The sequence below is a fragment of the Battus philenor genome, unplaced genomic scaffold (assembly GCF_028537555.1).
Source record: "Battus philenor isolate CCGP_79_NKW_IND1 unplaced genomic scaffold, ilBatPhil1.0.hap1 SCAF_4, whole genome shotgun sequence".
Taxonomy (NCBI): Eukaryota; Metazoa; Arthropoda; class Insecta; order Lepidoptera; family Papilionidae; genus Battus; species Battus philenor.
In genome coordinates this window covers 7,638,104-7,655,032 of record NW_027181704.1, presented here as the reverse complement: position 1 = coordinate 7,655,032, position 16,929 = coordinate 7,638,104, and the positions used below count along the sequence as shown (strand labels likewise).

Here is a 16,929-nt window from a genome sequence, read left to right as displayed (position 1 = left end):
CAAAAACACAGAGGTTTTAATTACTACCGCCGACGCTTATATTGTGTAAACCGTTCAGTTAAGGGGCATTATAAGCGAGGAAAAACCGATGGAAAATATTTGGTACAATTTAGAAGTAAATTAAAATATTTTACGTTTGTTTATATTAAAAAATAAATGTAATTAGACTTAAATGTACCTGAACTATAAACCGTTAGTTGGGTGTGCGACACAAAAATGTTACAGAATTTCAGAAGTACTGTTTGAAAATACTTTTTAGTTACAGTACGGCTATTCTAACCAATAAATACGTATTAATATTACAATTTTACCAGATTGAATTCGTTAGACAATTGACTTAAACTTTGAATCAATGCATCTTGATCAGTGAGCATTTTTTTGACTAAAGATAAATGCGACGATAGGTCGAATTGTAGTAATTGAAGCTTTGCGGACGGTAAGTTTTCAATCGGATCCGTGGAACAAACAGCAGGAATATTTATTATGGTATCTTTTGCAGTATCTTCTTGGCGGTGCAATTTCATATGTTTGCAACGAAGATTGTCGAGGTCTTTAGATAAGTTACGAAGATAATGTTCTAACATATTAATTTTTTGACAGCAAAACCGTGTTTTCTGTTCCAATTGTTTACAACGTTGATTTTCATTATGATAATCGGCATAATATTGACCACAGTAAAAGATTATCATTTTAAACTTGGAAAATGAATTTAAATCTTTAAAGGGTTTGCTCTGTATATTCTGTAATGTTTCATAACCTAGATCAATCCAGTTATGCAGATTTTGAATTTTCTTACTAAGTTTTAGGTTTTCTTTCGTAAGTTCATTGATAATATTTTGAAATTTTATGTTGTCTTGAATAATCCTAGCAGAGTTATTTTCCATATCTGCTAAAAGAATCCTCATTCTTTCAGATTCTTTATCTTTTGCTGATATAATAGTTTTTGCCACAACTGAAAAAATTAAATAAAATGTTTGACTACAACTTAAGTATATTAATGCACACACATATACATAAAATTGTATAAATGTATGGTGCATTAGTATCAGTTTCTAACACTCACTTGCGCAAATAAAAATAAATTTAATTTTTACTTACTGCACGCTGTTTTAATCGATTCATTCAGTTTTTCAATTTTGTTATTTTTAGATTTTAGGCTTGCTTTAAACTTTTTGATGACTTCAAATAAATCATTTTCTGGACGTGAATCATAAGAAAATTGAAACCTGAGAAATATACTTTTGAGTTGAAGCTAATTTGGACAGATATCTGTCCGCATATTCAATAAAAAATTTGGTGCGTCATTTAAAGATAATAAAAGTTACCGATCGTTACAAGATGTAGATTAGTAATGGATTTCATTGGAAAAGGGTCATGCTTGTTTCTTTACATGAGGGGAGGTTTATTGTAAACATATTCTTGAAATTTTTTAGGAGATATATTTCTAATAAATATCAAATATCGTTTGTCGCACTATTGTTTGCCGCTATCACAGAAACTGTCATAAACTTTTAAATATATATTGGGTCGACCGACTCCCTTATGAACAATACAATTTATTTCATCGATTTTCTGAACATTTAATATTTTTAGACAATATTTACCTTTTAAGCTCTTTAGTAATGGAAGACAGTGACCGTCTCATTATTTCATTATCGATGTTTTCATCATTTATCTTTGTGATTAAACAATTTTGTTCACCCGACATTTTACAATTAATTTATATTTCGATACTCTGCAGAAATTTATAACATTAAATGCGAACTTTTATTACAATAATGTCGAAAGACTGTCACTCTGACAATTACGTGTAAGATGACTTATAAAATGAGGTTGTATAAATAAAAAAAAACACATCCAACCTAACTAAACCTTCCCCTTAAATCTTATCAAAACTTCGTTAAATATTATACATCTAAATTCGTTCTTGCCATGGAATTCATATCTGACTAAAATTATCAAAAAGGTCATGCGTTAGTTATATTTGACATAAATAATTTGTATGAAAAAATTTAATGTAATAGAAAAAGGTTTGCGCACGTGTGTGTACTTGGTGACAGAAGCAGATACCGCACTGGGAACTCCCTGCTTTTATCTATGTATTGTTTAGTTACTTGTGGCTGGCACCTACACATAAAAGCTATAAAAAGGAGGGAACCATTACCTGACTAAGGAATAATAAGGAAAGTCAGACCTTCGCAGAGTTCCGTAGGAAGGTCTGACGAAGGAAAGTGTGTAGAAATGTAAGATTGAATTGAAGGATAATAGAAATAATTTAAACAGAACAAAAATGGTAAAATAATAAACTGTGATAATTTTAAAAGTCGATTTACAAATAAATGTAAAAAGCAAAAATAAGCAAACAACATTAAGAGAAAATATTAATATAGGATCCTGCAGATAAGTCGATGGAAGTGAGGCGATGTCCGAAGGTATGAAAGGGAATGTAAAATATTAAGAAGGATGAGAGAGAGATGAGCACGACAATAATAACATTCAGTGAAAAATTATTAATGGTACAAATAGTCCCTGCTTTACCATAGTAGGGTAGAACGAGAAAAAAAACATACGACAGTTTATTTAAAGGCTGCATAAAAGCGTCAATTGATATACCCATAAAATGGCGACAGAAAATGAGGAGACATTTCGATTAATGTTTTTCTTATTTTAGCTCTTTTTCGCATTTTTTCTATAGTACTGAATACCATAATCAGTTTTAATACGATTTTAATGATAGTGGGTATAATTATTTATAATTATTATTACCATAAACAGATCGAATTAAGCTCACATGAGTGGGTAAAATTTTGTGTTATATAAAAAAAAAAACAAAGCAAGCTGAGTTTGTTGTAGGTTTTTTTCGGATCTAGGTGTGTTGGAACCCTAGTAGTTTTAAGTTGAAGGATGTCATTATAGGGGAGCTCAATCTGATTCTTGTTTCTATCAGGTTGGATTTTTGTTATGATGTACACAAGTGGTCACTGTAAACGATCTTATATGGACAATAATAAGAAAAGATGAAAAAGTGTATTTATTTTTTGCATGGCGATACTTAAATATTCATCAAAATGATCATCACCATCATGTTAATCGATATATTCACATTGCTAGGCATAAGATCGTTTGGTCAGAGATTGCTCAGAGATCGCCACGTAAACCAGTCTATCGCTGCCCCTATCCAACTAATTCCCGCCACTATGACTATGTCGTCGGTCCACCTAATAAACACGGTAATTACTGTGTGTCTAACGTTTTGGGATATCGTAAAAAATGTTGTTATTTTTTGTCTACTCGATTTGATCTCTTTAGAACCTCTTACATTATGTATATAACATAAATTTAAAACCGAAAAGGCTTGCAGGGTTCAATTTTAATCGCCCATTTTAAAAATTATTGATAAATAACGTAACGTCTGAGATAAAATGGATCTCTCGAAACGATTTTTACCATTCTGTCCGATTTGTGAAAATATTTAATTATAGTTTCTACAGTATTGCAATGATGCACGTGCCACATGATCCAAGTACCTACGCTAGTAAAAATGTTCACTATGACATCAGCGTCGTCGCAAGAAAAACAAACATACATATCATGACCTTTACTATTTCACTCTGCCCAGTAATAAAGGCAGACCTATCTAAAGTTACGAGCGTACTATATTCAGTAACGCTAGCCAATTTTCCGCCAAACGCCGCCCGGCGATCTGCTATTTCGTTTGTTCACGAGACAACTGCTTCGTGTGGTAACCATTTCACGCTCGATTTCTGTTCCGCCACTAAAAGTAGGGACGTAAATCTATGTTGCTCTGAAAAAAGGGAAAATGGAATTTTTATTAACAATACGAAATATATTAATACTATATTTTACAAAAATAACATTTTAAACTGTCATTGTGCTTTCTTTCTGTAATGTAATACAAATGTTTACGATATCCAATTAACATGAAGATAAACCATTAAAATGCCGCGATGAATGTGATTCGCCGATATATTCTAAAAGGAGCCCGATCTTCTTACTTAGCCGTTATCCGCACGGTCGGTTTATTTCAATTTCCTTCATAAAAGACGCTATTCTCGGATTTGAAGTAGATTTATCATGGTCGGATAAAGCGGGCACTTTTTGTGCTTTTCTTGTGCCTGGATCTGACCCGAGATCTGTCCACTTAATGTGAATAATGGTGTGCGATGGAAAACGAATGCGAACCTGAACACAAAAGACAACAATACCATGCGATTTTCAAGATTTGATACAGGGATTTGAGTGAGATAATAACGTATTGTGCTCTGCCTCGTATCAACAACACTAGTAACATCATCAGACTATACGCATAATGTACTGGTTTCTGAACTATTTTCTCAGTAATTAACAATTAAATAAAAGCTAGCTCAAAAAAGTGACAGACACTGCCACGTATATCCTTTATCATCTAATGAAACACCAAAGATCACATTACAGCACTACTCTAAGTTGGCCGGATATTTTGCGTAGCAACACCGTGAGGGCCAGACCAATGACGGCTTCTAAATAAATAAATAAGCCTTTAAATAAATAAGCTTTTGATATATATCTAATGTGTCAAATAAGGACGTGTATTAATAAAATGAAAAAAATAAAATAAAGCTACTTTCTTAATTATACGTTTTATTTTACTAGCCCAAGGGTATATTTTCATTTAAGTTTGTTTATTTAAAAATTCTATATACAATATTTACTTCGATAAAAGCAAATAAAAAAATATGTCTTTATTATTAAAATGTATAAAATTTATACGTGTTACTTTTAAATTTATACGTACTACTTTTTGTCAAACATGCACTTTATTTAAATTATCGAGTGCAGGAAAATTACAATTAAAAAGTCGCTGGTAGAGGAGTTCGGATTGGTTTAGCTACAAGAGTACTGAATTAATCCTCTCGTAAAAATAATTAGCTCACAATTTTAGGTAAATGTAACGCCCTGGTTAAAAGGTAAAAGAAAATAAACCTCGATGTTATTGTTAGTTCTTAATCTACTGTTATCACTACGATATAATGTAAGTAATCATAAATAAAATAAAAGTATTGTGTTTTAGATATAATAGTGACTGGTTAGGGTCCCAAAAAATATTAGGAGACAATAATATTTATGAAATAAATTTTCGAAAAATTTAATGGAATGACTAGTGAGTTTTACTAATAATAATAAAGTATCATAAAGCAAAATGGATGAATGCATCTGGCTAGATATTTAATACTTGCCGGCATAGTGGAATCGAGATCATAGCGATATCTCTGGAATGCGAAACGTCTAGAGATAATCGACTCCTCCGAAGCAAAACCTCCCTAGAGCGCGAGGGTTGCATTCTAGATATAAGTGATGTATCCGAGGTAATATAATCACCATCTACTCACCCATATAACTACTCATTCAGATTAACTCGGAGGATAACTCAATTACGCTCCGCACTACATAATGCCGCCCATATATCGCGTATCGGTTTACGTATTTCTCTTGTCTGGACCGCAATCGACAAAGGGTAATACGGTTCACTCCGCGTGTATTGTTTCGTAATTTTGCCGAGCAAAGTAAATTGCTGCGTAATTTTCGTGCTGTAATTTTTCCTATAAACGAACTGGAAAACTGAGTAAAGTTTTCTTTAAATTTTAAATAAATAGAACTACAGTTTTGTTAACAAAAGTTTAAAAATTAAATTGATATTTTGTTATTAGTGTTATTACTAAAATAAAATGGTTTTAATTCATATTGCAAAACACAATAGCTATTGTTTTTAATTTTAATGTTTTTTCTGATTTAAATTTCGCTATTTAAACTTATATTATCTTGAAAGCTGTATCTAAAAATCACATATAATTTTTCGTGAATCTAAATAGTTTTTATAAAAACGAATTCACACAATTTCGAAATATTGTTTTTAAGTTGGTATTTACATGAACTTTTGAATCGTTTATATGTTATATGTTTGTAAATATTATTATTATGTAGTTTCACACTTTATGGAGCGGTTAGATCACGGTATAAAAACAACTATATGTTATCATACATATACTTTTAACGTTCTCTGGTGGTTGCAAAGGTGACCCCCGTACCTGGCTCGGACACAACGTAAATAGTTAAATCTACTACTCTAATACAATTTGTAGTAAACCATGATCCCGACGCTAAGGTCGCATTATCGGATTGGAAAAAAACTGTTAGAAAACAATTTATATTAGTCTAAAATGCAACTTAATCAGAGGACTTAAAGATGGAATTTGTTTGTTTAGAGCAAAAGTGAGTAAGAGGGCGAGTTTTACAATGTTCATGTGACGGCAGAACCTTTTTGTTGAGTCTTTTGTGTTGGGAATCCGCGATGCCCCAGGGGCTGTGGGGCACGATTTCCATTACACGAGAGAGTTTTTCGAAGTTTCTTTTTAAATTCTTGCAGTGCATTTAATTATAATCTTTTTAAATCACTCTCTTCCAAGCTCTAGCTATTGTATTACTCTGGTATCCTCAATTTCAATAAGATGAGTTAAAATTATAAAATGTGTATGGAAGTATGTACACTTCTTTGCTTGTAAACTAATCACATATGTGAATCATACAGATGAGCCGTTCTAAACATATCTTCAAGATATTAAACATGCTGAACCTGTAATACATTACCGACGTTATTGCCGTAGCACGTTTTCTACTGTACATAGACCGCCCCCACTTAACCAGGAGGATTCTTTTTATTGTTATTAAACACATACCAATGTAAGCATATAATAATTAATCGATGGTTGTTCTAGACATGAGAAATTATTTATGATGTAATTTATTATTTGTAATCATTCGTATTATTTTTTCATAATTGCAACACATTTGTTTATACGCAGTATTTCGTGGTAATCATTATCATAAGTTAGTTTGTATTATATTAGTCATTTTAACACATTAACATTAAATGAATAAAAAAACTTAAACGAAATGGAGTTAGTTTACCACTTCTTTGAGAAAAAAAAACATGTGTGCGATATTCATATCACATCGTATAAGGATTATGAAATAAAGTACTAAATAGTTAAAACGATTAAAAATGATTGCATTCTTCATCGTAATTTAATTAATCTTCAATCTGAAATACATTCCTTTTTAATATTGTTATTATTGGTAGTACTAGGGAGTAATAAAAATTCCGTAACTTTAAAAATAAAGTTAAAATTAATTTGTTACCACTTGCAAACGGGACCTTTTACCTAACTTTTTTATTGTCATCAATAATACCATTTATATACAAATAATATAATTAATAATTATAAACACATTCAGAAAATGTAAATAAATAAGACCAATATATATTTTATCATGAAATACGTTAACGAATGTTAAGAATTATGTATGGTTATTACACAAGTGTTGAACATAAAAGTCACGCAGAACATCTGTTGAACAACTTCTAAAACTTTTGTGAAAGAATAAAGTGGAAAGTATGTCCTAAGGAGTCGGCAATGCGCAATATTTTCTATAAAAAATAAACGTATACATTTTTCTGTTTTTATACAAATAACAGAAGGATATTACATAAAGGTTAACATTTTTTAACGTGAAACATAAAAAAGTACTTTTCTGATTAGTCAAAAACATTATCATCATATCAGCCGATAAATGCCCTCTGTCAAATAAAGACACCCCAAAGATTCCACCGGTATTGCGCTGTCGGTCAAATAATATACATGAAAGTTAACATTATGTATTTTATTCTAAAATTGTAAATGAAACTGGATACATTCTTAATAAAAAAATAAAGAATTAATGAAACTTTCGAAAATGTGTAATTTCGAATGATGTTATTCTGGTTACTGAAGCAAATGGTCCCATTTGTTGAAAATATTTCGCAACTGTAATGCCAGGTGATTCCGTCGACGAGGGTTGCCAACAATACAGTAAAAACGTTTGCCGTAATTATGATCATTTCACATCCCATTTCATTAAACTGAACGCGGATCAGCAGTCCGCATTGTTTTTAATTAATCAATGGCCTTATTGATAATGACAATTATAACAAGAAGATCATTACAATCGGGAGTTGTTGCCAATTTTTCTGTTTCACGTTAATTGGACATTGTGTTTGAAATTGATGAATTCTGTATTCGTTCTTTCATATCAAATTATAAATATTTCTCATCGTGGCGATCCTTGGCGTCTGCCCTATGCCTTGCAGTGGGGGTCTATTAGCTAATACGACGATGATGATGACGATGTTAAACATCCCTCTATACAGAATGATTGGTTATATTCAATCACCTACAGGTGTAAAAGTTTAAAAGGGGCTAATGTATAGCTCATTAGCTGTCAATTAATGTATTGTACACTTTATACAAAAATATATTTCAGATATTATAAATAACGTAATGGTGATATAGCGAAGAAAAACGATGTAATAATTCTGGTTACTATATATTAAAATTAATTTTTATTTATTATCTGTCCTTTCATACTAATTGCCAGAAGTTATTGGTCTGTCGCATTAAAAAGAAATTAATGTAACATATGTATATCAGAGTGATTGCTTATACACGAGTTTATTAGAAATAGATGTAAAAACTTTAATTTTTTTTTGTAACAAATGAGCTATAAATTCATCCCTTTAAAGATTATACAGCTATGATTTATCACCCTGTATATATGTATGAGAACTACAGTCGTGAGGTCTGTAAAGGCTCAAAATCACATAAACTTAAAGTATTTAGTAATTATATTCTGAGTGGGAAATAATTCAACACAGGTAATAATAAGAGCAATCTCTTGACTACGGTGGAGTATTTTTTTAAAGGAGAGCGACATAATAATCGTCACATTTATAGCAATTAAAATAACTGGTAGTAGGTTCTTGCCAGACAAGTCTGAGATGCAGGCAGCCACGTGTGGAACGAGGGTTAGAGTGAATTTTCCGCTCCGTCGCGCCGCGAGATGAAGAGACCTCTGGAAAACTAACTACTAATAGCAAAGGGTATAAAGTCCAAACAAAGCTTGACTGTATTACAAGAGATATGAATAAAATGCAGTATTTACTGCTGTGTTAGCAATATTAAAAAATTAATATTCGTTAAAATTGAACCTTTTCGTTTAATCATTTTACAGAAATATTGTTAACAATTTTTATTACATGGTTTTTGGTTATAGAAGTAAAAGCTTTAAAGTTAATAAAGTTACAACGAACGCTACTGGAACAACAAATATAGTGTACATTTACCATTTGCTTTTTTACCAAGACTCCAATAAGTATACAATATGCAGCATGATGATACATGGTAAATTTATAGCTCATTTTTAACCTCAAAGCTTCAACATAATTTCAATCGCCCCGCTTTAAGTTTTCACTCTGTAATATTTTATATTAAGTTATTTTTTTTTGCAATGCGATAAGCCAATAACTTCTGTTAGTACAAAGCCTGCGAATTAGAAATAATAATTAACAATTACATGTAGTTATCCAAAACTAAAAAACTATCTTTCTTACCCTATAATCATTACGAACTGTAATTATTGAATAGTAAAGAGTATACAATACACTAATTGACGTTAAATATTCTATACATTGACCCATTTAAAGCGTTTTCATCTACAACTAACCAACCTGTATAATATTTGTAATGCCAAATAAAAAAAATATGTAAATATTACCCACGCGAACATGTTCCGGTCAGAAACGCACTGTAAATCACTGTCTGGTAAACAAGTGTTTGCGTACGATTCAAATTCTCCGGGCATTCGGCACAACGTTTCACCTGCTATAGTTTATTACCTATTCAGCGGACTCGCACAAATAAAATTGTATAATGCATAAGCGAACAGCGAATGGCTAGTTTGATTTACGAGGAGCGGGTGGCCGCCCGCCCGGCGAGTCACGCGCTGAATAACTAACGTAGGGCTATTCAAATGCCGTATCCTGTCCCACCTAAATACCCTGGACATATATTCGCTTGTAGAGCGCCACGCACGTGCTGTTGCTATTCAGGATTAAAACTTTGATTTCAACTGCAATGATTTATGAGAAAGTTATTAAAAGTTTGCAATACATGTCTGTAATTGTGATGGTTTATTTCATTTTATTAAAAATATGCATAATGGCCTAATTAGTAGACGAACGCAAGTAGCTAAATTAACTTTACGGATTGACGAAGTGACAGTAAGCAGGGCACATAGTGCCTATGCACTTAGACCTTTTGTCCTATGACGAAAGGTCGCTGGACTCTTAAGGTTCTAAAGAGGAGACTACAGATCGGTTAGCGCAGCGTAGGACTATCCATAAGGTTGGCAGGCGACTTTTTTAAGATCGTCGGTTGACGCCGAATACTGGCAGCTTTCGACCAGTCCTATAAAAAATCGTTAAGGTTCTCCACTATATTATACTACTATGTTATAGGATTGGCTATGTCTAGTAGTGGACGTCTTAAGTTTGAAATAATGATGATGATTTATTATACACATGATGTAAATGTGAATTTACGTCATTCTGGAAAACATTCACATTAAACGTTATATAATTCTTAATACAGTAAAGGCATTATTTATTTATTTTATTTGAGGTATGAACATCAAAAACATAATATGTTTGTCATGATCAAGTTACCTGTGGAGCACCTTCGGAATAACTTAACGTGGTCGTCTTTTACTTTCATTCCTCTACGGATCTCATTTCTGAATCGATCTCCTATAGAAACATAATAAGTTATCAAATGACAAGATAGTATTTTTATGCCATAAAAATACAACGTACTCATACATCTGATACGACATATGTATAATAATACTAGACACAAAGTGATCTGTGTCACTGTGCTTACGATTTTCGAGTTAACAGAGAAGAGTTTCGTGCGTGTAATTCCTGTACTTTTCTTTTGTTGTGAGAAAAAGTGACACTAATTCTTATTGAAGTGTTCACCTGCAAAAGAGCGTAAAACTCTAAAGAGGGGTCAGTTTCAGAAGCATACAAAATTAACTTTTTCTTTAAAAAAATATTTATTAAATTAGAATTATGAAATATAAAAAGGAAAGTTAAGTTTGAGTCATATAGAAAATTGGACTAGGACAATGAATGAATTTTGTTCAAAGCCGGTGTTTTCGACAAAGAGCAATTTATACAAAACTCATTTCTGTAGCTGGTTTGAAATTTATGTGGCGTTACTTATTTGTTTGGTTCGAAAGCATTATTTAAATTACAAATACTCGTAATATGGTCAAACCTTTCAGTTGACCCTTGGGATGTGGTCACTGTAATCCCCTCAAGGACTGTACTACATGGGTTTGCTTTTAGGAAGGGATTATTAGGACAGCTTTTATATCGAAGACATTACAAATACATCTCGCTGTAGTAAGGACAGATTAGGTCTTCAAGTTTGATTCTTCGCATACAGTTTTTGTTTTCTATTTAACGATAAAAATTAATGTTAGTATCATTGCTAGTGGAGGCTGAGATAACAAACAACAAACGAACAAAGCTTGCTTCTATAATTTCCCAATATCTTAAAAATATTTCAAGAAACTGATATTATATTGGAGTTTAAAAAAATAAAACATCATTGAAATAATGTTATCGATAAAATAAGACTAATAAATTAAAGTCTAAAAATCTGTAAAAACTCGTGTAGAAATCGAAGGATTGAATCTAATGGTGTTGAAAAGAAAGCTAATCAGTTAATGGAGACAGGCAAGGTGCCGGTTCGTCTTGAAGATCTCAATCAGGGTTGATTCGCAACGAAAATCTCGTATTTCACAGAAACTTGGCGTCTCTAACCATTCAACAGCTTTTGATATACAGCTACATGTTGATAAGCTGAATAGGTGTACGAAGTTTCACCATTTAACTTTAAGACCTACACATTGAAATTAATAGCTTCATAATTGCCTATAAATGAAAATTAATTCCAAGCATACCGTAGAGTTTCAAAGTGAACATAAAAACGTAAGCAATCAGCGAGCCAGATGTTTTTGTCGAGACCATAAACGCGAACGGCGCAAATTGACAATTAACTTCGAATTTCGATACCTTCAAAATATATGCAGTAAAATTTATAGGTACTAAGATCCAAACAATAACGCCAAAGTGTATCAACTGTGATCGAAGAACGTGAACAGTTGGTAGTGACATTTCGCTATGACAACAACAATAAATATGCCACCCTATTTATTGAAGACAACTGTTATAATAACACCAATAACCTTTTTTCAAGACATACAAATCTAGAATACAGGTTATTGGCGTAAAAAATATTATATAACTATGACTAATATGTTTTGAAGCAAACTAGTAAAGAAAAAAAAAGCATTATTGAAAAGGTATCTTTTAAGATTGCATCTTCTTAGATTCCTCCTTCCTTCCTCATTCCTCTTCTCAGAGTGATAATTGTTAACCAATACATCCAGTACATGGAGTTAATGGTAGTTTAGTAGAGAAATAAGTCTAAATTTATTGATTTTTCCCAAAAATTTTATTACGTTGAACAGTCCGTAAATACGAGTAATGACAAGTTAGGATTTTAAAGACATTAACAGATTTCAGTAGCAATTTTTAAATTTCTATTATTAAAGTGTTTAAAATTAAAAAAATGTAAATAAACACTTTACATTAGGTAGTTAAAATTGCTTAATTTTTGTTACTTATGTTGTTATATTAGTGACATTGAAAATATTACATTACATAGAAGCTAAGGTAAATTTAATTCCCAATTAATGAATTAATATATTATACATTTGGACCACAGGCCAGCGTTTGTTGTATTCATTTCATACGTATTACTTTGTTCTTTTTAAAAGCGATTGTGAGCGTTAAAGTTTATTTGCCATTAATTTTTGTTTGCGATCAGACTTTTTGTAATGTTTTTCATTGTATGTCCTTGCGGACAGCAAGTGTAATCGTTATTTGATGGAGGTTATTTATATCGAGTTGGTTACATACTTCATAATAAATTGCGAAGATTTTTTTTGAACATAGATATATATTTTTGTATGTAGTGACATTTGTCATTTTAATACATATATATTAAAATATACATATATCTTATACATACACATTATATCTTTATTTACATGTATATATATAAAGAGTCACTGTCAAACAGCTTTGTCGTATTTTGTGTAAATAATTATTAATATGAAGGATGAAATATTAAATTTCTTCTTTTATGTTATCTATATCTTTTTGGTGACGAAATTATTTATATGTAGTCAACAAACGCAAATAAATATATGAATTTAAAGTTAAGGTGGATATACGAGTAGAAGAACATGTTACTTGTCTTCACGATTTGTATGAAATTTTTTGGTTATGTATTTATTATTTGTTACGACACCAGATCTACTCTCGATATTCCGAAAAATGCGACGATAAAGTAATTTAAATTTCAAATAACTCGCAGATAGTCAAAAACAAGCCATACTCGGCCACATTGTGAGGTTGGCTCGTAAGCTACAGGTAACTAGGTTCTTAATTATTATAGATAGAAAGATATAAATCGACCAAAGCGAGATTCGGCTGCTACCACTTGTTGTATGTACTTGCTGGTAGAGCCATTTGGTAGCATAAAATATGTTTTTATTTATTTTATTATTTAGGGCTCAGGCATGTTACATTTTCATTTTCATTTGTTATTATATTGTTAAAAAACCAAAACGCTTTGTTACCCGTTGTGATTTATTTATTTACGAAAACATTATCACCATTGCAATTGTACATTTGGGTAAGCAAATGGAAACTCATTCTACAAAAAAGAAAACATTCTACTAACGATACTCCAAGGAAGATACAAATACTGTAAGAAATATTTATGGAGGTTTTTGGAATAGAATCCCCGAGGAAAGCGGACGCGACGGTTTGCCCTCTGAAAATAAAGAAAAACACGTCTGTAATCCCCGACCACGCATAATTCTTAATACCGGGATTACAGAATAGCTTCTTAAAGCCTTGGTGCTAAAACAAAGGATAACAAGCAATTAGAGATGGCCTTCAAAATATAAACCACTGAATAAATTCAATTTTTAGGCTGCGACATATTAACAATTTGCTAACGAGGACAGGTTTTTATTGTGTTTAATCTAGTATTTTTTTATAACGTTATTAAATTGGTTGTTAGATTTGGAAATTTAAATAAGGATAATGCAATTGTAAAATCAATAAGAAGGGAACTATTCCGAGTGCAAATTTCACAAGTGGCTTCATGCAACATATGCATTTATAACATTTCAAACAAACTTGTCTATAAATCTTCAAAATTTTACTAAAATTTAACAAATATGGCATTGAAAAATTCACACAAATCAGCACATGGTAATGCTAATTAATTAATGGATCCACTGAGAGAAATCACGAAGGGCTTGGCTTAATTAATTAATGGCCATTCATCCCTCTCGGTTAGTTTAATACGATGAGTTTTAAGGCAGATTTGAGAGTTAGGACGTTGAGAATAGAGAGATGAGTGATATTTGAAATTTAATCTACTTGAGAATTACAGACAATTTAATATTTGTAGGTCATATTACGGACAAAGTGAATAATTTCATTCAATGGATTAATTGCTTTCTGTATCTGAGAACTTCAACAGTTTTCAGAAAGAAATTACTTGTTATTAAATTATATTTTATATCCAGCGAAATTTTACAATTCTCGATTTTTTTGGAAATAAACTATTGTTTGCTGTGAAAAAATAGTGATCAAACATTAAACTGGCAGTTAGTTGGATGTATAGGTTAGTTCTACATATTATTTTATAGATATTGATTAATTTTGTCCGGTCAAAGAAATATTTTAAGAAAAATAATTGTAATATTAATAAATTTATTAATGTTAAAAAAACTTATTTTATGCTACAATTTACTCAAAAAGAAATGTGTCATAAAACGAATATTATAATTATATTTCCTCTTATGCCTCCCATACGCCTCCCATTGAAAAAAATAAACTTTAGGTTCCATCGTCCTTTAAGCTAACTGAACAATTGATATATTTTTTTTTTCTTATTAATTTGATTCACCAGCGAGTTAAAAATATTGAAATCATGCATGAAAATATAAAATAAAAAGAAACATGAGCGCCAGTTTCATAAGTGGATACATCTATACTACAATTTCTCCAAAAAATTATACTTATATAGATCCGAAACTAAAATAGATAATAACTAAGAATTAAACAATTTATACAACAGGTGGTCTTATCGCTCGAGGCGAACTCTACCAGACAAGCCTTGGAGAGGAGCCTTATATATACATAAAAATATGTATATATGTATGTGTGTATATATATATATAAATATATATATATATAAATATATATATATATGTATATATATATACATATATATATATATATACATATATATATATATACATTCTCAAAAGAAAAGTATTTCATGTATAAGAATAAAGAAAAAATGCTATTCGCTAGGATAATTTCATGACAATTAGGCCGTTTAAAAATTAAATTTAATATTTCTCTTAAAATTTTACGCTTCACGAAGTGGGTGGAAGGCCGCTAGTTCATAATAATATACAATGTCTGAAACTAAAAACTAGAAATACATGAACTCAAAATTATAGAAATTATAAATAATTAACAAATACATAATTTATAAATTATTTCAACACAAAAAGAAAATCTATGAATATGAATATATTTATGAACATGGTAGTGGTGATTAGCATAGAAATATAAAAAAGTGTAAGTTTTAACTTTCAGTCTTTTGATACAATGCATACTGATAGATAAGGGTACGGCGTTATTCATAGCAGGCTTTACTAATGCATTTTATGGGCGCGAAGAATATTTACGAGGCACAGGTGAACGCAAAAAAACGTAAGCAACCTCCTAATCTGCTTTTTTATTTTACGTTTATGGGCAGCAAAACATTACACCCGAACAATTCCATCTTTATCTTGAAATGCTTGAAAGGTTAATTGAAATACATATATTTTGAAACAGACCAGTAATAATTAATTTTTGGTTTTAATACATTTCAGAACATTATTTACACTTCATATAAGAGTCCCAAAAAATTAAATAAAAAAAGTCTATAAAGATGGTGATGGTGCCTAACCAGTAGATTTCTTATAGGGCCGACAGGAAACGGATAGGAACATAGAGTACAAATTAAAAATATTTAAAGTTTTATTTTATCTAATCATTGCACATTTACCGTTCATAATGTTTACCTATCGGTTTGTTTATTTATTTAAAAGTTTTAACACATTTACAATTTAATAAATTTGGGTTGTAATATTACTGTCTTCACAAATGTTACAACCTATCTAAATCCTTAAACATCTATAAACAAGCCGTTAAAAACAGATTACGTTACATTAGCCTCGTGACGTAATGTTTTGCTCAAACAAGTTGTCTTTGGCGACGGAGTCGATATCCTGTAAGTCACGGCGTGTTTTCTTCCAATCACGTCGTTTAGTCGACACCCGGCCGTGTTTACAAGTTGCTTTACGAGCCGTCTAATTGCTCCCATCGTAACACAATCACAGCCTTGATTTATAGAGAATTTGAACAAGATGTTAGGTAAAGCTGATATGTATTTTTAAATACTTTTTGTTATAAAATATAACTAAATTATAAATTACGAACACTAAGACCAAAATCTTATATTTTAATACGCTTCGATATTCTTTATTTTATTCGTGAACAGTACGAGTATACTTACTAGTGCTATTCTATAAAAAAATACTAAGTTTTTAGTTTTGTAATCATGTCATCGCTCATCTACCGTAGTTCATAGATATATTTACAGATAATTGAGTATATTATAAAAGACATTGTTCAAATCAAGTAATGTCGAAATTACTAAATTTTATATAAATTTAACCTTAATTTGATCAATTTTTTTTTACTTATTGTAAGCCTATGTCGACATGACATTAGTAGAAGTAAATGTTTCCCTGGTGGTGCAAATGAACATTTGTGTTGACAAT

At 30.9% G+C, this 16,929-nt stretch overlaps 1 protein-coding gene across 1 annotated transcript; it reads right to left on the bottom strand.

Moving 5' to 3' along the window:
• Positions 1-299: 299 nt before the first annotated feature.
• LOC137928964 (structural maintenance of chromosomes protein 2-like) lies at positions 300-1,708 on the bottom strand. The gene is made up of 3 exons (XM_068771970.1): positions 1,605-1,708; positions 1,099-1,226; positions 300-952 (listed from the first exon to the last, which is right to left on the bottom strand). The coding sequence occupies exons 1-3, from the start codon at positions 1,706-1,708 to the stop codon at positions 300-302; spliced, it is 885 nt and encodes a 294-aa protein (XP_068628071.1).
• Positions 1,709-16,929: the final 15,221 nt, after the last annotated feature.